The 24,329-nt window shown below is 41.9% G+C and overlaps 1 protein-coding gene across 1 annotated transcript; it reads left to right on the top strand.

Moving 5' to 3' along the window:
- The first annotated feature begins 1,450 nt into the window (after window positions 1–1,450).
- On the top strand, window positions 1,451–22,486 carry TMEM38B (transmembrane protein 38B). The gene is made up of 6 exons (XM_072860284.1): window positions 1,451–1,792; window positions 8,141–8,297; window positions 11,342–11,526; window positions 12,377–12,464; window positions 14,503–14,620; window positions 16,229–22,486. Exons 1-6 carry the CDS (start codon window positions 1,687–1,689, stop codon window positions 16,436–16,438), a joined length of 864 nt encoding a protein of 287 aa, XP_072716385.1. The 5' UTR covers window positions 1,451–1,686; the 3' UTR covers window positions 16,439–22,486.
- The last annotated feature ends 1,843 nt before the right edge of the window (window positions 22,487–24,329 follow it).

The following is a 24,329-nucleotide window of genomic DNA, read 5'->3' as shown; positions in this document are numbered from 1 at the left end:
AGGAGAACTTATTCTGTGAATATGGTACTGATTCATGGCGAGGTAAAATTATTCTGGGAAAAGTTCAGGTGTTTGCTATCTTTCCCTGCATAAACCTTTGTCCAAAAATGATCCTACAGTTATTCCAGTTATTGCCTACCAAGAACTAATTTCAGGAAAAGAACAAGTTTAAGAGCACCTGCAGAAGCTGCGTGTTTTCAGACTGCTTAGCTTGATTAACTTCACCACACAGTGTGCAAATCTTAGAGCCATCAACAGTTCTTTTCACCAGGCTATGGAAATTGAATGGAAAAGGCAAAAATGGTGCCTTTCTTTAGTAGGAAAACCAAAGACTCACAAACAAGTACACTTCACTTCTATCCCCAGGAAAAAAAAAAAGTTAGTATGCTGAAAAAATGAGGAGACCAACAACTCCTAACGTGGGTCCATCAAGAACAGTGTCACATCAACATAATTTCATTCTATCACAAGTTAGCCAGTCTGGTGGACAAAGAAAATGCAGATGTCATGTATCTTGGAGTTAGTAGATAATTGATAATGTTTCACTTGGGAAGCTCATGAGCAAACTAGTTTTGTTGAAAATACTGTAGGATTGATGCAAAACTTGTTAGAGATCTACTTTTAGAAGACAAAACAGTTAACAATGGCCTTTACTATCAAAATGGATGTGAAGATGTATTAAAAGGGTTTCTGCCAAGGTCTGACCAGGATCTGGTATACGTTAATACCCTCAGTAATTACTAGGCAGGTGATAAACAGATATTATCAACCTGGGAAAGACCACATGTTGGAGCATCCATGTTGGTAACCCTAAATACTCTTGATGAACTGAAGAAATATTCCTCAGGGAAAAGAAAAAAAAAAGAAAAAAGGGATAAAGGTAAGGTATAATCACACTTACACCTGGTAAGCATAGCGACCTGTGCGTAAGAAAAGCCAGCTGCAGCAATGTATGACTGGGAAGAAGCACAAGTGCAGAAAAGGCTCTGAGGGGCCACAACCAATTTCAAGCTGACCATGAACCAGGACTATCAGGATTTTGTAAAAAAGGGCAAACGAAAGATCCGGTAGATACGTTACGTGTTCAGCTAGGCAAAATACGGCTACAAAGGCAAAGGGAATCCGTTGTCTGCCGTGTTCAAGGCCGCCAGGACAAGGTGCAGGTAAATGCCTTCAGGGGGAACACCTCGTAGCAGCCGGTGCCGGCGATCCTCCCTCCCGCGGGCCCGCAAGCACAGCCTGCTCCTACCCAGCGGGAACGGCACAGCTGCGGCCCAGGGCGGTCTGGAGAAAGAGCTGAACACGATGCTTTCACAAGCTCCCCCCACCCTTTGCAGGGGTTACCCCGAAACTGCCCCCGAGCAGGCAGAGTGCCGGGAACACCCCTCAGGACCTGGGGAGGACCTGGGCGGGCTCAGCCGGACCAACGGAGCCAGGCAGCGCACAAGGACAAGCACACCCAGCCTGGCGAGCTACAGCCACCAGGAAGACCGGCTGCACATCCCCATAAACCGCCTGAAGAGAGCCCGCCGCGCCGCCGCCTTTACCGGCCCGCCGCTGCCTGAACGGAGCCGGCCGCCCCGCCCCGCCGCTGACGGCGGCCGGCAGGGGCCAAACTTCCGCTGGGGCGCCCGCCGCCGCGCTGGGCAGTTGTTCTCCGGTGCTCGGTGCCGTTGTCGCCCGGCCATGGAGTTGTGGCAGGTGCCGCTGCTCTTCTCGCGCCTGCCCATGTTCCCCTTCTTCGACCTGGCGCACTATGTGGCCTCCATCATGGCGCTGAAGGAGCAGCGGGGTGAGCGGGGGCGGTTGGCGAGGCGGGACGGAGCCCCCCCCCACCCCGCGTTCCCCTGTCGTCCCCCCATGTTTCCCCGTTCCTCCCCCGTGTCTCCCGCCGTGTTCCCCCGTGTCGCCCCGCAGTGTCCCCCCTCCCCGGGATGGGCCAGGCCAGAGGGGGGGGCTGGAGAGCCCCCTGCCACCGGCCGCCCCAGCCCCGGCTGGGCAAGGGTGGCCGCGGCGCAAGATGGCGGGGGGTGCCTGAGAGGAGCTGGGAGTGGAGCTGGGCCGGGGGGTGCCGGGTGGTGTCCGAGGTGACCTGCGTTTGCCTAGGCTTTGCCGCTGGGTCTCTGCGGGAGCTGCAGGTGTCTCGCCCGGGGTGGGTGTTAGAGCACCTCCAGGGTCTTTTGCCTCAATGCCCGTCCAGCCTGCAAAACGCTAGAGAGTGTTGGGGTTTTTTTTCGCTACTTTTGGATTTTATTTGTTTTTGATGACGGCGGGTGGCTAAGCCTCAGTTCCTGTGCGTACTCCCGCAAAGTCTCAGGTGGCTTCTGTTTCGTTGGGTGTAGCGAGAGGCTTGTCAGCGCTCCCCGCGGCCTCTGAAGCGAGAGCCCCGTGCGCAAAAGTTCCAGCCTTCACGCCGGAGCGCGGCACAGAGCTGCGGCCGGCTGCCGCGGGGGCTCGGCGGGCAGCGGCGTGCCCCTCCCCGCTCTGCCCCTGCCGGCTCCTGTTCTTGCATCAAAATCCGGATGTTCTCTGTTAGTCCGTAAGTGTGCGGATAATACGGTCTGCAGTCTCCGTTAGTCCGTCTGTCAATAAATAATGTCTAATTGACTGCAGAAACCACATAGGAAGTGCCCAGCCAAACTTTTCTTGCTTTTTCAGAACTAGAGGCACGGGTGAAATCAGCCAGGAGTTTTGTTGAAAACCTTTTTGCAGTTTAAGATTTTAAAAGTCCCAAGAATAAACGTGCTGAAGTTAGGTTTATGCATGCAGAGAAGGAATGCAGATCACAGGCCAGTGACTTGCTGTCAGGTATTACAACTGAGAGGTGAGAGGAGAGCTGCTCAACTCATGGGTTTATATCCTTCACACGCACTGGATATGCAGGAAGCTGTTAAGGCAGTTCTGTCTTCTAGGAAACATAGGTTGGGAATCTAATGGGCAGGTTGTGTGCAAGTGACTCTTCACGTTGTACCCATAGATTGAAAAATTAAATTAGGAAAGCTTTTCACTACCAGTAACAGGATTCTGGATTTTGTATGAGTGCATGTAGTGACACTTCAATCTCTATGTGCTCTTTTTTAGAAAATCTTTTGCGCTATGGTTGTTAACCCCAAGCCTAGTTTTCAGTTGTCACAAATGTAGAGACTAGCCTTGTTCTAATGTTTAGAATAACTACTTGTGGTGTGGCTTTGGACAGATACAGTAACTGTGCATCCCAGCTGATAACTGTGTAGGAAACTAAGCTGGCTTTCAGGATTATAGGGCAGATTTGGGAGCTTCTTGTTTCAGATTTTTAAGGCTCTGCGCTGTTTGTTTAGTGAGAGCTTGTTCTTTGGTCCCTTCCTAAATGTGTCAAGGTGAATTTTTACTTCCTGCTGAGTAAGTGCACTTAGCAGACTGTGAAGACTCATATAAAATGCTTACGTATGCTAGCATCTTCACCAAATTTTGTTATTACTGCTAAAATTGTTTCTGGGTGCTGACTTGTGGCATTGTGTAATATAACTGTTCCATTCAAAAAGGGACTTTCTGTCTAAAGATATTTGACATTATCATGCACTACCTTTAAACTTTCCTCTGGAATGGACACACTTAAAGACCAGGATGAGAGGAGCCTCTCTGCTTCGCTAGCATCAGCATAGCTTTAGTGAGACAGCACTTCTGGACAGTAGACATGCTGTCAGAAGTCTGGTCAGATCCGTGCTGATAATTTTTTTCTTCTTGGCTTAATAGCTGGGAAGTTCAGAACTCTTTGAGTATCCTCTAATGCTTTGAATTAGTAACTGTAATTCAGGTGACTGCATGCTGGTCTGTTGCTCACTTGCAAGCAGTTTGAACTGAATATTAAACCATAACTGAAATAGCAGTCATTATGAAATACTCAGGATGGATATATTATCATTGATTAATATTCTCTAGGCATTACTATATATTCTTTTTTGAAACTTAAAAGACTAGCTATATTTCCCAGGGGAATAACTGAGTAGTCTTAAGCTGCTGGTGATCTAAGAAGTATGTGGTCAAGTCAGAACCACATTTGTTTTATCCCAGATTACTGTCTCATTAAAATACCAACCCCCCACACCACTGAAAATCAGATTCAGTGTGGGTATTTGTATCATGGAAGGGCACACACTAACTGGGACTTTTCCAGTCCTTCTAGCTAGATTTTCTTGCTCACTTGTGAGTGCTGGTGAACTACAGCAGTGACAACCAACATGTTGCTTCCCACATGTTTTAAACTAAGAGTTCTTGGTTAGTGCATTTGGGATTGTGTAGGAGTTGCTCATTTGTAACTCCAGTTAGTTGTAGAACTGGCAATTTTCTTTTTTGGGGATAGAGGGACAGCAAAAGGTCTTGAGGGTTGAGGATGTGTCATATTTGGAAGGACTGTGCTGGTTTTGTTCTTGCAAGTTTTCTATGACAAGATTCTGGTGATTTGAAGAGAACTCATTTTTTTTGGCATAGTTTTGCTAAATTAAATCTGACTCTATAAATCCTTTAGCGCAATTGATGTTATTATATATAGTTGAATAGAGGTGCTACAAAAACTTCTGCAAGTCCTTCTGGTTTGCTCTTTAGATGTGTATGTGGTATGTATTCCTGATTGCCTATTTGGAACATGTTGGAAAGGTTAAAGCAATCCTACTAGCCTAAAGGTTAAACTTATCCTACTGACAGAAGTAGTTTTCTGGCAAGGGTTTTTTTATTACTGTTGTCTAGAAACAACATTTAAAACTGTATTCAACAATAGTCCTTGCATTTTGAAACCTTATCTTTACTTTCTAAACTATACAATTTGCAGGACTAGTGGCCTTTTGGCAGATCATATTTTGCATGGTTGTATGATGCCTCATTAGTTTTACAGGATGCACCAGAGGACAAATATAAATGACCACTTGTTCAAAAATATGTGACCCACTTTAAATTTTGTTTCTTTGCTGAAAGGTTACATCCCAGCCATAATCTAGGTAGCAATGCTAAAATGAGCTTTAAATTAGTATTAGCATTTTTTGCCTCATTGCCTTTTATGGTGGGTATATTTCTTGTTAGAAAGTAGGTATAAATTGTTAAATACTGGTGTTTGAGCCAAGAAAATTCTAATGTTGACCAACAGAAAAATCCTGAACTCCAGTAGAGTTTCCAGTCATTGTCCTTTTACACATAATAGCTTAATGAAGAAATTTACATGCTTTGTTGTGGAGCTTGCTCATAGAGGGAAATCTGGTAATAATAATAGTAATTCCTAGATGTGTCCTCAAAACTGGAAACCACTTGCTGCTAGTCGTGGGGGAAAGGAAGACTGGAGAAGCGGTGATTGCTGAAAGGCAGGGGAATGCATTCGAAAAGAGAACAGATAGCTAACTACTTTTAAAACAACTCCAACATTTAATTGAATTTTATTTTTTTAAAGTTTTTTTTTTAATCTGGCCTTTAGTATAGGAAGTGAAAAATCATGAAAATATTTTCACAAAGTATGTAGGAGAGAAGGCAAGTTGAACTAGAAATGATGTCAAATATACAACAGAAATCAACGTAAACCTTTTGAAGCCTGATACATGGGAATCTTCCATTTTTACCTTAAAACTAGTTGTTACTAGATGTGTTTTGTTAATTGCAGGCAATGTCCATGTGTGTGAAAAATAAAATACAGTGTGTTAAATTCAAAGACGCAGCACCTGGAACGGTTTCCTTTTGTTATGTTAGTAATCTGACTGAACACCTGGTGAAGTGAAGAAGCAGCTGAGTTTCAGTTAGCTAGCTCTGAGTCATGCTGCATTTTGTGGGGAGGGAGGAGGTAGTTCGATATTCTGATGAAGGCCGCCAGTAAGATCTTAAGATGATTACTTCTCTGCTGATGCAAGGTGAGAAGCTTCATGCTAATGAAAGAGGTGCACACGCACATGACAATGGATGTCTGAAGTTTAAGATTTTTTTTTTTTTTTAAACCTGGTCTGGAGGTTGACAGTTCTTGGTTATGGAACCTTCCGTCATGATCTGGTTACCGGTCTTGCTCCAAGACCAGATTACTGTGCAGATTACATCCTGTATTACACCTGTCCAGGAGTTAAAGCTTGTGCATAACGCAACAGCTGATCTATTAGCAGTACTCCCCAGTTCCAGCACACATTCCCTAGTGATTGTGGTTTACATTGGCTGCCTCTGTTAGCTGGGTTTTCTCATTGTCCTGTAAAGTTTGGGATGTTTCTTCTCTATATGGTCACTTTGTGCTATAATGCCACAGCAGCATTTAGTGGAGTTACTCAGCAGAGAGAGTACTGCCAAATGTGGGGGCAGGATGTTAGTTGTTGCAAGAAAAGGAATTCAGTCCTTTCATGCTAAAGTAGGTATATAGTAGTACTTGTAATGCGGCTGTATCATCAAACGAGAATAATTACATGTGAGAAGGAAGCTACTGTAGTTCTTTTGGACCAGTGAGTGTCTACTTAATATAATTTTGTGCTTTTTTCTGAATGCAATGGCTGTCAGCATTTTTAGATATTTTTTTTTTAATTGAGGAAACCTCAATGTAGTAAGCACAAACCATTGACATTCTGCAAGTGTCTTACCCTTTTCAAATATGTTGGTGAAAATAGGTCCACATTCAGTTATATGGGATCTGGACGTAATGGCCCATTTTATATTTTTACTTTTGCTGTTAAGTAATGTTAGCAGGCTTTAGAATTTTCTCCTGTTAATTTTATACACACAAACATAATTGGTAGCTACTTTGGAGAAGTGGTAATACAAAGCTGAGCATAACCAGCTTGGAGCACCAGGTACTGCAGTATGGAAAATAAATTACACAATAGTTTAAAAAAATGAGATGTTATTTTATATTCAGATATTCTGTAATACTTAGGAGTGCTCATTGTTATAAATTGGCTGTTACATAGGAATTTAGATAGTGCTGCAATACGTGATAGCTGTGCCAGCACTAAAACTGGAACAATCTTGTATGAAGTGAATTGTATTGAGAGTGCTGTATTCAATTTGATACATTTGAGCTTCTCATCTTGGGTACGAAACTTCTTTTCCTACAGAAATGCCTGAAAAACCAAAAGCTTCTCCTCCAAACTGGGAACATAGGTCAAATTTCATTTTGGGGCAGACACTAGGTTTCATCTCTGCTTTTGTGAACTTCAGCCTTTGGACTATGGAAAATGAAACTAGTTCAGGCAAACAGAGCTCTGCACCTGTGTAAAGGGGAAGCTTTGCCAATATTGGACTTTTGAAGTGGAAGGAAATAGTCGAAACAACTACTTGAGGATATTTCTGGCTTTGATAAAGTGTTGTTTCCCCCTGAAACTGGTTAAGGCTTCCCAATACCTCCAGCGTAACCTTCCCAATACCTCCAGCGTAACCTTCCCAATACCTCCAGCGTAACCTTCCCAATACCTCCAGCGTAACCTTTTGATATTGAATACTCTTTTGGCATAGTTCAATTGCAATTTAAAAGGGATAATTCATTTTAAAGATAACAAAATAAACCAAACTGTGAACCTTTTAATAACAAGGGAAACTTACATTTATTATTATGTCTTCAGGTAACCTTTTTTCTCTGTTCAGGATTGCAGGTGAAACTATTTAATAATTGTTTTGGATACTGCTTTCATTTTGGTCAGCAAACACAGTTAGCAGGGCCTTATGAGGAAAAAGGGAAACAGTGACCTTGAATTCATGAACACTGAAAAGCAGAAATGGAATTTCTAGAATAACCTCACAAAAGTTACCAATACCAATCCTGTCTAGGTCAGCAAAGGCACTTGTGTATTTTTAATACAAATTTGAAAGCAACTATATATCTGTCCAAGATTATTAACAATGAGACCTCTCAGCCATGCTCTGAAAGCTTTTCCTTCTGGTAGCCAAATAGTTATAATAAACCAACCCACAAAGATGTTCAGAGAACACAATGTTAGTCTTTCACTTTTATTTAAATAACTATGCTTAAGTCGGTGTACTCTGAAGTTTGTGTTTCTGAAGACTTTTCGTGTGAAAGCCTACAGATTTCTGCAGGATTTTTCTTTACCTAAAGGAACAATGTTGGACTGCATGATTTGAAAAATACTGACTTTTAAAACATGATGTGATTCTCAAGTGTTTATTTCTATTTATGCATCTTTTCCCTTTGTTTCAGGAGCTGTGGAAGTCTCAGTCCGAAGTCCAGTTGCCTGCTGGTTTAGTGCTATGCTTTATTGCTTTGGTGGTTCAGTTTTGTCTTCGTTGATGCTTGCAGAACCTCCAGTAGCATTTATGGCAAAGGGCACAAATATTCTACTAGCATCTTCAGTCTGGTAAGGAGCCACAGTTGAGTTAGATGCATAGTATTGGTTCTGAGGAAGCTATACTTTGTAAACTGATATTATACCATCAAGCTTCAATATAAATCAGAAGCTTAACTTAAAAATGTTATGGACTTGGATGCTGTCTCTTCATCCAGAAAGTCACTGCAGCAAAATAGCTGTTACGATCCTGGTCTGTAAGAATAAAATGCTTGTAAGAGAGCAACTCTTATGGGCTGTTGTACAACAGAATGCTCAGTCACTAGACTAGACTTGCCTTAGATTTTTATAGTATTCCTGGTCAAACAGCTGAAAACATTATTTTGGAATAAAGTGGACTTCACTTACTGCTTTTCTGTATATAGTAAGTCATAAATGCAGTCTAGTTTTCAGCAGTAGCTCTTGAAGACCAGAACCTGGCTGATGTAAACATTTTGAACTTTTCTGTAATTGGGGATCTAAGACACAGATCTTCTTTCCTCTCCTCTGGTTTCTCCTTCCTGACATAATTTTTTTTTCTGTATTTTGCCCTTTCCCAAATGGATGGGCATTGTAGTGGAAGACAGTAGAGAGCTGAATGGGAAGTCAGGTATGTGAACAAGGCAGCTATTTGGCCTGTTTTGGAATTAAAAAAAAGCACTGGAGTTGTTTTCATATAAATGTGGCCTTCCAATGGAGTTCATTTGTTCCAGAAAGTGATCTTTGGAGAAACCCTCAAACTTAACAAAATTTGTGAGCAACAGTGGGTTTTTGAATTTAAAAATTTCAATTCCTATCTTAGAAGAGTGTTATCTGCTTGAAATCCTTTAGTATCTGTTCCTTGTAGCCCCTTAGGTTTTATAATTGCAAATTCATTAAAATTAAAGTAAGTGTTTCTATCTGTCTGTGTATATCTATTTATTAGTCTTCTGGTCTTCATGTTGCAATGGAAGATGACAGATTTCATTTAGGCAAATGAGCGAAATGAATAATGTGCAATACATAGTGCAGTATTAACAAAGCTTTTAGAATCTACTTATGGTTCATATTAGTCTGATGCGGGCAACATGACTGCTTGTTTTAACAAATGACACGAGTTAGGCATACACGTAAACAGAACATGACTTCTGTTGAACTTAACGTGGTCAAATATCATTTGCTGTGCACAAATAAAATGGGGTTTTAATGAGGAGCTATGAATGTTATGAAACATTTTAAGCTTCTAGTTTTACAAAGTTCTCTCTTCATGAGTACAATGACTTCAGTTCTCCGTCCCAAATCATGTGAAACGCAATTCCCCAAGCCGTACGTAAGAGGGGTTGTGCTGCTCTTGAGAAATGCTCCTAAATAGTCTGTAGGACAGCGACATCTACTGTTAGTAAGTGTTGCTAGCAGAAATTACAAGCAAAAATGCCGTGGTGGACTGCAGTTCAATCCAGTTACCTGTGCTTCAGGGTCCTAAACTCACATTCTGCAATTGTAAATTAATTCTGGTTAGTGTTGTCTGTTGCATACGTGGCTTAAATGGCTATTTGCAGTAGCCATTAAAATAAATGCTCTCTGTACATCTTTGACTTCATATCGACTGAAGCTTGGTTGCATACAAAGGCAATTGACTTTACAATAGGAGAAAAAGGAAGAACATAAGTAGTCCAAAAGTAAAGCTAAAACTGAACACCAGAGCAGTAGTTAGCTATTAATGTAAATTCCAATAATTTGTATGGGAGAAATAGGCTATTGCAGGCTCCACTCTGGGAGGTCTTGAAGAGATGAAGCTTTAGAAGTTTGCAGTGGCAAGGTACTATATCCATTGCAGAAAAAGAAAATATATAACTAGGAAAGGACTGCAGCTAAACTTTGCCTTTCTGAGGAGGAAGCTTCCTGGCATTCTGCTGTAAAGGATAAACATTTTTTTCCAAAAAAAAAACCCCAAACCCCAAGTACTGTCCTGATATCTAATCTCTAACCATGAAGCATGACTATTCCTAGTTGTGGTGTCTGCTGGTAGTTCTAATGAAGTAAACTATTTACAAGAGGTGCATCTCTCCATTGCAGCCTAAGTAAACAGGAGGATAAAGCCTTAGAAATTCTTGGTAGACAGGATTGAGTGCAGAAGCCTAAACCAACAGGCAAGTATGGTTTTTTTTTAGAAAATGAAAAAGTACCCTTCCCATCTTTTAAAGGCTTTCTCTGCTTTTACTTAATTGGTACTCTCTTATTCCTGTGCTGAAATAATCTACTTGATTATCTTTTTTGAGACCTTTAATGTCTCTGTAAGAACTGAATTTTGTTTATGATTGAAGAGATACAGTAAAACACCACATAAGCTAATCTTTTAAAATTTACTATCAGCTTAGGATTTCATTGTTAGCCATCTTTACTTTGTTTTAAAAGCAAGTTGATAAAGATATTATTAAGTTTTGAGTACCGTGCTTTCAATGCTTTGAAAAAAGAAACATGCTTGTAAGTAGCAAGCTGGAAAAGCTAGAATTGGTGGTTACAAAGATGTGAAATGTGTTTGAAAATAGCTGTGCATTTCATCTGGCATGACACTAACTAGTGGAGGCATTCTTGCTGAAGTTATACAGTTCCATGTACCTAGTATGAAAGCATGGTGTCATCATGTAATTTAGCACCCTGTTGTAATCCTATAAACCCCCCGCCTCCCCAAAAAAACCCCCAACCAAACAAAAAATAACCCACAAAAAACCAAACCACACAAAGTCAGTCAGACACTAATTTAATAATTTGAATTATTAAAACATGATATGTAAACTATGGAACAGTTGGTAAAATTTAATGCTGTTTCTCATGTACTTTAATGGATTCTTCTTTGGGACAATGAGGCAGTAAGAACAATTTCAAATAATGTTTGGTGATTTTGGTGCAAGAGCTCAAGCATGTTCAAAAGCCTTTCACATTTGTTCCAATACGTCTGCCACGCAAGTCAGTGAGTTATCAGTAGTATATCATGGATTGCTAGGCATATTCCAAAAATATCTTTAAAGGCTATTAGAAAGTGAATTCCTTACCAAAAACTTTTGAATGCTGCTAATGGGTTTTCTCATGATTTTCAGGTATCTTGTGTTTTACTGCCCACAAGACATACTCTACCGGTGCTTTGCCTTTCTGCCCCTTCGGCTTCTGGTTGCAGGAATGAAAGAAGTGACTAGGACTTGGAAGATAACAGCTGGCATTGCACATGCAGACAGTCGCTTCAAAGATGCCTGGCTTGTCATGGTAGCTGTGGGCTGGGCCAGAGGTAACGTGCATAATGTCTTGTTCTGATGAATTGTGATGTTTTGGAGTGGTATTTAAATGGCTAGCCCTTCAGCATAACTGTAGTACCATTCGTTGCTGTGCTGGATATGATAGTCCTAATACAGTCTGTTTTCCCCTCAAGGGAAAAGCCTGTGCAGCAGTTTTTCTGCCTGGATTAAGGGTGACATTGAATGACTTTGAGGGATGTTCATTTTATCCCTTCAGAAGGTCTTGTGAGGACTTGTAGGATGGGCATTTGATGGCAATAAAGAATAGATCTCTCGTGTAGCTTCAGTGCTATTACTAAACTTTCCAACAGTGTATTTCCTCAGAGCTGTTTTCCTTGCATGTGGCTGAAGAAGAGAACTTGTTTTCTTAGCTTTCCGGGTTGTAACTGACAGATCGGTCTCATTGGCCAGATTGTCTAACACCTCCTTATGTCTTGTATTCTTTTAATGTAAAAATACATACCCACTTTTCTCACAGAGGGCCCTTGTAGTTTATAGAGATGATCTCTGTACTTACATGATGACGTGAAGAATGGAATGATATAAGCCTCTCTGGAGATTTACCTTGCCAATTCAGGCATTTATTTGTACTGATGAGTGCATCAGTTCAGATCCTATCACATAAAGGTAAACCTGAGGTTCTTGCTAAGTAGCTAAACCTCTGAGGCTTCATGTCAGTTGCTCAAGTCATGCACGTATAAAAGTTTGGATTAGTCTCTTTAACTCTGAGCTTTGGGTGCCACGTTTGGCACCTGGTGTAACAAGTTTTGCTGGGAGCAATAATAGGTTGCACCGTAGTGGTAGCAGTCAGTGGAGGCTTATCATAAATCTCTGCAATTTCAGGAGCTGGTGGTGGCCTGATTTCCAATTTTGAGCAGCTGGTGAGAGGAGTGTGGAAACCTGAAACCAATGAACTGCTGAAGATGTCCTAGTAAGTTTTTAAAAAAGAGTGCAACATGTTAACTGTTGTTTTGCTAACTCCTTGTGTTGACAATTACTTTTAGTGGTTCAGATTAAAAAAAAAAAGGCAGTAGGGGTTTGTATTCAATGTTTTGGTGTGTATCTTGTGAAAGATTAGTTGATGATCTTTGGTAATTTTAGCAGATGTTTTAATCATTTTAGGTTCACAGCACAAGAACACCAAATGGGAAGACAAGTCAACAAAAATTATTTGGCAGAAAGCAGTACTGAGTCAGTGGGAAGTTGCTGGAAAGCAGTATTGTCTCAATTTGTCTTACAGGGACATGGTCTTCTATCCAAAATGAAAGGAGAGTAGTACCAGAAGTATACAAGTGAAGTCTGCATTTTTGGTGCATGTTCTGAGCATCACTAAGATGGCTTCCTTTAAGCGTTGTCACTCTTACTTTCTCTGCCAGTACTGTTTTCCTCCATAGATATCAATTATTTGAGAAGGTGTGAATTGGTTATTCAGTATAACAAAAATGTACTGCAAGATAGGAAATGTTATTTCTCTTGCAGAAGCAAAGAATGGGAATATTACATGGCTCCCAGTTTAGTCTGTACAGTAAAATGAGAATTGAGACAGGCTAGAAAGCCATGAACTATTATTGTAAGTCAGGATAAGCTCACTGTGGTAATTTCCTAAAATTCATTTGATCTTTCCCATGTTACTGTCAGGTCTTTAGAATTTTTTTTTTAAGTTATCTTGCTTTTCTGCAGCCACTCTTAGCAACAGAATAACAGAAGAGAAATTTGGAGCCTTTCCTTTGGCAATATTTCAACTTTTGATGGCTTATGTTAGTTGTTGGCTTTTTCTGAAACTCCAGGTATTTAGAATTTCTCTCCCTCTGTCACTGCCTAAGTGGCAGTCTTGAAAGCAAAATTCCAGAAGGAAGAGGTCACTGTCAATAATAGCACTGTAAACCCGAATAACATTGTACTTACAGAGCAATGCTTACTGACTGTGGCAGCGTTTGCATATATTGTCCTTCTCCATGGTGGATGTGGCTCAAAGTAACTCAAAAAGGATTTTTAAAATTTTGTTTTAATATATAAAGCTTAAGAATATTAAATAGAAGTAAGTTACAAAGTTAAATGGATAAAACATTCTGCAAACAGATGAGATGCCAGTATACAGAGTTGTTTTTTTGGACTTCCTGAGCAGGAAGTTGATGCAGTAAATCTCTGAGTTACTGAAAAGACAGTGAAGAATGTGTCTACACTAGATGCTCTGTGGTAACAAGAATGTCACCTGTACATGTCACATGTAGATTAAGAAATGCACAGAATTTTTCTGCCAGTGTACTAGCGCTCTCTCTTCAGACAACTTTAGATAACTGACCAAAGTTCTTTTATTTTCTGACTGCATACCTAGCAAGGGATTTACCACCACAATGGAGATAGCTAGAAGATACAAATCTTTACATGTCTCAAGTCAACACAGCTATGTTGGCAAAACCTGGTAACAGGCCTGGCTCAAGTCAAGTATACGCTGACTACAACCCTAGAACTGCTGGAGTGTCACAGCGGACTGAGACTTGGACTATGTTGTTCTTCAACATCCTAAGCAACTCCTTGGAGTAACTAACACCTGGAGTACAGGAGAGGAACCTATTTTTAGGTCTAGTCTGAGTAGTGCAAGCTTTGTGATTTAACCCTTCAGTAAGATACATTGGGAGAGGAAGAAGGGGAGCAAGCTAATGTATAGAGTCTGAATAGAGGCATTGATTTGAGGAGGATTTGTCAAATATGAGTTTGCTGGGTGTGTAAAGTAGTGCTGAACTTGATGCTTGTCCATATTATGGAGAGAAAGCATAGTAATAGTATATAAAGTGAAAGTCTTTAGTTATAGCTAGGTTTTGGACCTTGTCACTGTTACCGCAAGTTTTCATTAGTTCTATTCAGAAATAATTCTTTTGCACACTAAGAACATTTATTGCTTTCTAGGCCATGGCAGCTTTCACTGTAGAGTAGAGAAGAGAAATTAACATTGTTTATTTGATTTCCAGCCCTGTGAAGGTAACTTTGATAGGAGCAGTTCTTTTCACCTTGCAACACTGCCAGTACTTGCCAATAGCAAGACACAACCTTGTGTTTTTATACACTGTCTTTCTTGTCGTCTCCAAGGTAAGAATGTGAAAGTGTTGCAGATAACTGAATAACAGAAAATATTTTATTTAATTATTTCAGAGCAAAAAATATGCTCTCAAACATTCTACTGCAAGTTAGAATGTGTGCTTCTGGATGGGAAGGCCAGCTCCTACTGAAGTCTTTAACCTGTGTTTAGTCTTCTATACATGAGCAGAACAGAAGACCTATTCTGTTACTGACTGTTCAATGTGTGGCGGAGGGGGGAGGGGAAATCAGGAATTTTGGCACCCAACAGTTGATACGCCAGGCTTGTATGTCCATAATCTCAAACAAAGCTTCTGCTTGTAGAAGGAAACTCTCCTGTTCTAGCCTTTTGCTAGCTGCTTAATGCCTTCCTTGTACCTGTGCAGTCATCTGTGGGTTTGCAAAACAAGCCAACTAGGTTCTCATCTAGCTTAAAGTGTTCACAATGTAAGTGTTTAGGTGGGAAAAGAAAGTGTATCAAAACCACTTTGAAGTAGCTGTAACTACTTTTATAATAAAATAGATACTACTCCTCTATTGAATCCTTTAATCCCTCCAGTCTTATTCATTTCCAGGATGATGCCTGTCTTCAGGATTATTAGCTAATAAGACAGTGTAGTCTCTGTGTTAGCAGAAGTCTGGCGATCTTAAGAGCTTCAGAGCTTCTGTTTAACAGACTAGAGACTAAGTGGTGGTTTCAAGTCCCCTTTCTGTGAAGTAGCTGACAAGTTGAATTCTAGAGAAGTTGCTTTAGGGAGCCAAGACTTGCAGCTGATACTCATGATTCTCCACCTAAACCAATAAAGGCATTGTTGAACTGGGGATGCTGGGAGTGGACAAGTAAAGGAATGTTGTTCTGGAAGTGAGAAATTACAGCTGTCTTCAGAAGCTGGCTGTCAGGCTGCACTGAAGTGAATAAGTTCTTAAACTGATGGTCATACTGACAATCAGGAACTTGAGCATCCACTTAACTAACAAAGCAACAGTTGTGGATCTGGCATAGTCCTGTAGTAGTGTCTTGTTTTAGAAACTTTTCAAGTCTCTGAAAACTGTAGAAGCTGTTGCAATATAAACTTGTCCAGTACTTGGATCTACAAAACAGGTTTTTCTATCCTGATTCCAAGTTATGTATCCTAAGGAATTTCCACCTAAATCTCTCAACTTCATGGAATGAGTGTGGCTGTCTGGAATTCTAACTAAAGTCTGGCTGTGCATATATATTTATGTGGTTACACACTGCATTCTTTCAATTAAAATGGAAGTAGCCACTCTGTTTACAGTTCTTCAGTTTGAACAAGGTACAAAACTTACACATAAAAGTTGCTCTTCACCTTAGTTGTATGACATTAAATGTGGTTTACTCTTAGGATGATTTTAGTAAACTTACATAGAAAGTTTTTTGTGCACATTGTTTGTGTATAGCTGAGTGAAGAGTGTAGGTCAGAAAGAAAAGCATTCTTTGATAAATTCAAGCTAAAATGAACATACTCTGTTCTTGGCATGGCCTTGTGCTCATGTAGAAATTTAGAAATGCCATACATCCATTCAGCTTTGAACTTGTTCTCAATTGATGTGAAGTCATTAAAACTTTTATTGTAACTTGATCCTTATTCTTCATAGGTAACAATGATGTTGACAAGATCTGCAACTTCTCCATTTGCTCCCTTTGAGGCTGCAATAGGCCATATGTTCTTTGGCTTGCAAAAGACACCATCCAAAGTGAAGGGTGAAGGTGCTGCATCTTCCAATGGCTCTTCAGTCTGTGACCGGTCTTCTTCTGAACAGCACCGTGATGGTGTTAAGAAAAGACAGGCAAAGAAAACAGAATAAGTGGCTTAAAATCCTTGATGGTCATAACCTTTGAAGATGCTTGTATTTCAGATTAGGCTGGCTGAGAAATTTGTTTAAAGAACTGCATGTGAGGAGAGAACAGGGCTGTATACTACTGTGTTGTTGTTCACCTTCAGAATGTGTTTTGTAAGCTACTGTTCAGATGTCTAAATGCACGTGTTGGATTTGTAAGTTAAAAACTACAAATTTTTATAGTGGTTACAAGTTTACTAAATTTTGTATTTATGATAACTTTAAGTGCTTTCGTGCTAAAAAGATAGTTTCAAAATGTGACAATCAGCTTTGTTATTTTTTCTGATATATCACTTGTTTCACACACACACCCCCCCCCCCCCCCCATGTTTCATTTGGATAGCATGGATTTGCACTGGCAAGTGTTCACAGCAGCATGTCCCAAATAAGAAAGTCATCATCTGAGTAAGGCTTAATCACATTGCACTGTAAAACCATGAAAATGTACCGAACTAATGCCTTTAACTAGAAAAATAACTGAATTACTGTTGTAATTCGCATTGCACTGGTCTAGATTTTCTTCATTTACTTAAGTAAATATTTTTCATATTTTTCTATTTTTTTAAAATGAAGAGTGAATTATCTGGCACTTTTAAAAATCTTTACAGATAGCAAGTAGAAACATTTCAATATTTTTGTTGTTGGTTTACTTTGACACTTTATTTGCAAGCATTTGGTATATAGCTGTTTTTCATGTCACACAGGTGATTTACATGTGGTTTGTAGTTATCTTTCAGTTTGGCTGGGACTAGACATCTCTGCCTGCACTTTTATCTAAGCATACGCATTTTTTTCTTTTCAAAGCCAAACTTCCTTTTAAAAAAGAATACTGGACAGTACATTTAGCTTGTTTCTCATGAGTTCTGCCCTATTATGCCTGATGTTAATAAATACCAGCACTAGTTTGTAGCAATTACCTCTGGTGCTATTGGGGAAGAAGCCTGGTGTTACCAGCAGAATTTTGGGTTTTTTGATCATGTGTCAGTTTACACGACACCAGGCCTGCTGGCAACAGATGGGATACACCTGTCTTGAAGGGGGAAAAGGATTTTTGCACAGGCGTTAGCAGGGCTCATTGAAAGAGCTTTAAGCTAGATTTAAAGGGGGAAGGGGATAAAACTGGGCTCACTAGAGATAAGCCTGGGGGTGGCATGCCAATGTTTGAGGGATAGTGTGCTAGTGAGGTCCTTTGGTCTGCCATCTCAGTGGACGTAGGGGATGGAGATCCAAATACACAAGGGTTATTGATGTGTTAGAAACCATGGAAGTGCCTGAGAATGGTCACGTAGGAATTAGGGCTTCTCCTGCCGAAAAGGTGGCAGGATCAATAGCACAACTGAAGTGCATCTACAGCATGGGCAACACAGCATGGGCAACAAACAGGAGGAGCTGGAAGCCATTGTGCAGTGGGAAAACTATGATATAGTTGCCATCATGGAAACATGGTGGGATGACTCACACAACTGGAGTGCTGCAATGCATGGCTATAAACTCTTCAGAAGGGATAGGCAAGGAAGGAGAGGCAGTGGGGTAGCCCTGGATCTTAGGGAGTGTTTTGACTGTCTAGAGCTTGACGATGGTGATAACAGAGTTGAGTGCTTATGGATAAGAATCGGGGGGAAGGCCAACGAGGCAGATATGGTGGGAGTCTGTTATAGACCACCCATCCAGGACGAAGAAGCAGATGAAATATTCTATAAGCAGCTGGGTAAAGTCTCACAATCGCTAGCCCTTGTTCTCATGGGGGACTTCAACTTACCAGATGCCTGCTGGAAATACAATACAGCAGAGAGAAAACAGTCCAGGAGGTTCTTGGAGTGTGTAGAAGATAAGTTCCTGACACAGTTAGTGAGGGAGCCAACTTAAGGAAGGCACCCCACTGGACCTGTTGTTTGTGAACAGAGAAAGCCTTGTGGGTGATGTGATGGTTGGAGGCTGTCTTGGGCACAGCGATCACAAAATGATAGTTTTCTCTTCTTGGAGAAGTAAGGAGGGGAGTTAGCAGAACTGCCACATTGGACTTCTGGAGGGCAGACTTTGGCCTGTTTAGGAACCTGGTTGACAGAGTCCCTTGGGAGGCAGTCCTGAAGGGCAAAGGAGTCCAGGAAGGCTGGACAGTCTTCAGGAAAGAACTCTTAAAGGTGCAGGAGCAGGCCATCCCCATGTGCCGAAAGATGAGCCAGCAGAGAATACCACCAGCCTGGTTGAACAGAGACCTTTGGCTGGAACTCAGGGGAAAAAAAGAGAGTTTATGACCTTTGGAAGAAGGGGCAAGCAACTCAGGAGGACTACAAGGATATTGTGAGGTTATGCAGGGAGAAAATTAGAAGGGTAAAAGCCCAGCTAGAACTTAATCTGGCTACTGCCATAAAGGACAACAAAAGATGTTTCTGTAAATACATTAGCAACAAAAGGAGGGCTAAGGAGAGTCTCCATCCTTTATTGGATGTGCGGGGAAACATAGTGACAAAGGATGAGGAAAAGGCTGAGGTACTTAATGCCTTCTTTGCCTCAGTCTTTAACAGTAAGACCAGTTGTTCTCAGGGTACCAAGCCTGCTGAGCTGGAAGACAGAGATGGGGAGCAGAATGAAGCCCCCATAATCCAACAGGAAATGGTTAGAGACCTGCTACACCACTCAGAGACACACAAGTCTCTGGGGCCGGATGGGATCTACCCAAGGTTACTGAGGGAGCTGGCAGAAGTGCTCACCAAGCCACTTTCTATCCTTTACCAGCAGTCCTGGCTAACCGGGGAGGTCCCAGTTGACTGGAGGTTAGCAAATGTGACGCCCAGCTACAAGAAGGGCCAGAAGGAGGATCTGGGCAACTACAGGCCTGTTAGTCTGACCTTGGTGCCAGGGAAGGTTATGGAGTAGCTCATCTTGAGTGCCATCAAGCGGCAGGTACAGGACAACTAGGTGATCAGGCCTAGTCAGTACAGGTTTATGAAAGGCAGGTCCTGCTTGACTAACCTGATCTCCTTCTATGATACCCACTTAGTGGGTGAGGGAAAGGCTGTGCATGTTGTCTACCTAGACTTTAGTAAAGCCTTTGACACCGTTTCCCACAGCATTCTCCTGGATAAATTGGCTGCTCATGGCTTGGATGGGCATACACTTTGCTGGGTAAAGAACTGGCTGGATGGCCGGGCCCAAAGATTGGTGGTGAATGAAGTTAAATCCAACTGGTGGCTGGTCGCAAGTGGCGTTCCCCAGGGCTCAGTATTGGAGCCAGTTCTGTTTAATATCTTTATCAATGATCTGGACAAGGGGGTTGAGTGCACCCTCAGTCAGTTTGCACATGACACCAAGCTGGGCGGGAGTGTTGATCTGCTTGAGGGTAGGAAGGCTCTACAGAGGGATCTGGACAGGCTGGATCAATGAGCTGATGCCAACTGTGAGATTCAACAAGGCTAAGTGCTGGGTCCTGCACTTGGGTCACAACAACCCCATGCAATGCTACAGGCTTGGGGAAGAGTGGCTGGAAAGATGCCTGGTGAAAAAGGACCTGGGAGTCTTAGTTGACAGTCAGCTCAATATGAGCCAGCAGTGTGCCCAGGTGGCCAAGAAGGCCAATGGCATCCTGGGTTGTATCAGAAATAGTGTGGCCAGCAGGACTAGGGAAGTGATTGTCCCTTTGTACTCAGCACTGGTGAGGCTGCACCTTGAATACTGTGTTCAGTTTTGGGCCCCTCACTACAAGAGAGACATTGAGGTGCTGGAGCATGTCCAGAGAAGGGCAACGAAGCTGATGAAGGGTCTGGAGCACAAGTCTTATGAGGAGCAGCTGAGGGAACTGGGGTTGTTTAGCCTGGAGAAAAGGAGGCTGAAGGGAGACCTTATTGCTCTCTACAACTACCTGAAAGGAGGTTGTAGTGAGGTGCATGTTGGTCTCTTCTCCCAAGTAACAAGCGATAGGACAAGAGGAAATGGCCTCAAGTTGTGCTAGGGGAGGTTTAGATTGGGTATTAGGAAAAATTTCTTCACTGACAGGGTTGTCAGGCATTGGAACAGGCTGCTCCAGGAAGTGGTTGAGTCACCATCCCTGGAGGTATTTAAAAGACATGTAGGTGTGGTGCTCAGGGACATGGTTTAGTGATGGACTTGGCAGTGCTAGGTTAACGGTTGGACTCAATTATCTTAAAGGTCCTTTCCAACCTAAATGATTCTATGATTCTATGATATCAGAAGCACTGGAACTATTTATTAGTGTTCGCTGAAATCTGATGCTTCCTGCTTGTTGCATCTTTTTTGCACATGATGTGGAGCAGTTCTAAGTGGCATACACTTCAGAACTGAGAACTTTGACGTTTTAGAGATGTTACATTTCATAAGAATAGAATCTTTTCAGAGGAATCCTTCATTGATGTGCCAATTTTTAGAACAAATTAAACTATTTTTACAGAATTAGATTATTTGTCTTCAGAGAGTACTGCTTTGAAGAGTATTCTTCAGCTAGAGGAGGTACGTTAATCTTTGTGCAGGGATGCCAAGGAGAATGTGGAGGGAGATCTGATTTGAAAAGACAAAAGTTCTAGTTCCAGGTACATATCTAAATTTAGAACAACTGTCAGCAGTGCTGTGCTTAGAGAAAAGAAAAAAAAGTACCCAAGAAATTTCTTGTGCCTCTCTAGTCACATTTCCGTGGTAGTGACCAAAACCGTTGAACTCCTCAGTTTGAATCCAACTTTATAGCAAATGTGCTGTACCTTGAAAATTAAAATGGGTATTTTCTTCAACAGAGAATGAAAAAAAACCAAACAAAACAACCCCGATTCTTTGGACAAAATAGCAATCATATTCCTGACATTTTACACTGAAATTCAGTGTACAGTTATAAATGCTTGGAGTATTCACTTGCAGGGTATCTCAGTTTTTTGTAGCTTGGTATCATAGATGTATGGGTAAACTTTAAGCTGCCAACTAACTAGTTAATGATCAACTAGTTATTCAGCAACATCAGCAAAAGTTGTGTGTCTACAGTTTTTAAAACTTCTGGATGTTTTTTTGAAAAGGTGTAACTGTGTATACTAGATCACAAGAACCATACAGAATTGGATTGTGGTATGGAACTACACTGCACAACTGTGAAATACTGGCTGATAACTGGGTACTCTTAGCCCAAATAAATGTGAAAATGTGCTGAGACTAATTCTTTAACAAGTTTACTATTTGAAGGAAAATACATGGTTTTGTATTCATTTTGGACTTAAAGACGACAATATTAAAAAAAAAAAAAAAGTTGTTTTTCTTGACTGAACACCTTAAGAGAAATACACATCACACTAAAAATGTAGATTGTTGTGAGACAGAACTTAAATTATGCTGAAAGAAATCCCGTTGATGAAATCCCGCACCATGAAAACAAACCTTCATGTTTAAAGATCTCACAGGCTTTTGAAGGATAGGTGCTCAGAAGAACTCCATACTGAATAGTTACATGCAAGTGTTCTGAGAACTACTTTTTTATAATACAAAAAAAATAACCAGTTGCACAGGGTTTACCCTGAATTCTATAGGAGACTTTAATACAGTGTGTCCAGGAGGCCTTAAATAAACAAATACTTCCTAGCTTTTGTGCCGATAGTTCCATATCTCTGCTAAACTTCTCTGTGTGAGATTGGTAAGAATTCCTTATAACTGTTCTGTTCTGGTGTCCTGGTTTCGGCTGGGATAGAGTTGATTTCCTTCCTAGTGGCTGGTGTAGTGCTGTGTTTTGGGTTTTAGTATGAGAATAATATTGATAACACGCTGATGTTTTGGCTGTTGCTAAGCGGTATTTACACTGGTCAAGGACTTTTTTCAGCTCCCCATGCTCTGCCAGGTGCCCAAGAAGCTGGGAGGGGACACAGCCAGGATTGTTGATCCAAACTGACCAAAGGGCTATTCCATACCATATGACGTCATGCTCAGTATATAAAACTGGGGAAGCAGAAGGAAGGGGGGGACATTTGGAGTGATGGCGTTTGTCTTCCCAAGTAACCATTACGTGTGATGGAGCCCTGCTTTCCTGGAGACGGCTGAACACCTGCCTGCCCATGGGAAGTAGTGAATGAATTCCTTGCTTCGCTTTGCTTGCGCGCGCGGCTTTTGCTTTCCCTATTAAACTGTCCTTATCTCAACCCACGAGTGTTCTCACTTTTACTCTTCCGATTCTCTTCCCCATCCCACCGCGGGGGCGGGGGGGAGTGAGCGAGCGGCTGCGTGGTGCTTAGTTGCTGTCTGGGGCTAAACCATGACAGTTCTTTTTGGCGCCCAACGTGGGGCACGAAGGGTTTGAGATAACAGCAGATTTGATTGGAATGTGCTAGATGATAGAATTTATAGCTGTTATTGCTGTTTAGCTATTAATCAGCAGGCTTCTGTGCTTGTCATAAGGCTTGCTTTCCTTACTGTATATTAGAGTCTAGGGCTCGTTAGTGGCTGCTTTTTGCTTTCGCTGCTTGCCGTGCTGCTGTGCTGCTTATCACCTTATTCTGCTGTGCCTGGGAACATTTTGATAACAGCAATGGCCATGCGCCTGGGCTGGCAGATGGCCAGGACATCGCTGCTGTTTCTGTGCTCTGCTTTAATTGGTGATGTTTTGCCTGTGAAATTTGTTATTAAAACAGTGATCTTGGATTTATTTTGGTATAATCTAAGTGCTGTACTGAAACCGTTATTGTATGTCGGGTATTACCTTATGGAGGAAATGCAGAATTGTACCTTCACTACTTTCTTCTACAATGCTTCCTCCTTCCTTGCAATAACTTTTCAGTAACTTGAACATCCTTGGGTAGTTAAGATACTTCTATTGGTATTGCTTGGGAATATTGTTTCGATCTTGTCCAAGATTAGTAAGCAATTTAAGAATATCATCCAGAGATCTGCCCCAAGGCCAGATAGTTATGAGTGGCAGGGTGTGTGGGATAGCATGGGAAAATGCCTAAGTTATTGGGCACCTCCAGTGTTTTGGAACTTTACCCCTGAACAAGTGCAGAATCCTGAAAAATTAGTAGAATATTTGGAAAAAGTATGTCGTCACCCTGCCAATTCTAGGGAGACGCAAATCACTGCAATGTGCTGGGGCCTGGCCCATGCCTACCGAGCCCTGTTCAACACTATTCAGAACCCTCAAGGATCTGGTGACAAAGTGACAGGCACTGCGGCTGCTCCAATTACCCCTGCAACAGGCACTGCGGCTGTTCCGATCACCCCTGCAAGAGGCACTGCCTCTGCTCCGATTACCCCTGCGACAGGCACTGCCGCTGCTCCAGCCCCCCCTGCGACAGGCACTGCAGCTGCAGCTGCTCCAGACAACTCTGTTACAAGCACTGCAGTTCAGACAGAGAACCAACCTGTGTCAGTATCAGTCACCCCTATACATAAAAAGAAATCCTGGAAGTGAAAGTCAGCTCGTTTAGAAAGGGAAGATGAAGGACCAGGGCCATCACAGAGAGAGGAAGAGGAAGACGAAGAACTCGTAAATGAGACGGAAACCACCCGATCCCTATCCCTGAGTGAGCTGTGAGATATGCGAAAAGATTTCAGCTGTCATCCAGGGGAGCACATTGTCACCTGGCTGCTCTGATGCTGGGATAGCGGGGCCAGTAGCCTGGAACTAGAGGGTAAGGAAGCCAAGCAGCTGGGATCCCTTTCTAGGGAAGGGGCCATTGACAAAGCGATTGGAAAAGGGGAACCAGCCCGCAGCCTCTGGAGGTGACTCCTGTCAGCTATAAAGGAAAGGTATCCTTTAAGGAAGATGTTGTATACCGCCCCGGGAAATGGACCACCATGGAGAGAGGTATCCAGTACCTGAGGGAATTAGCTGTGCTGGAAGTGATTTATGGTGATCTGGACGATGTGCAGTCACCCACAG

Source organism: Ciconia boyciana, chromosome 4 (genome assembly GCF_034638445.1).
Source record: "Ciconia boyciana chromosome 4, ASM3463844v1, whole genome shotgun sequence".
In the NCBI taxonomy this organism is placed as follows: domain Eukaryota; kingdom Metazoa; phylum Chordata; class Aves; order Ciconiiformes; family Ciconiidae; genus Ciconia; species Ciconia boyciana.
This window is presented reverse-complemented; position numbering and strand designations above follow the sequence as displayed.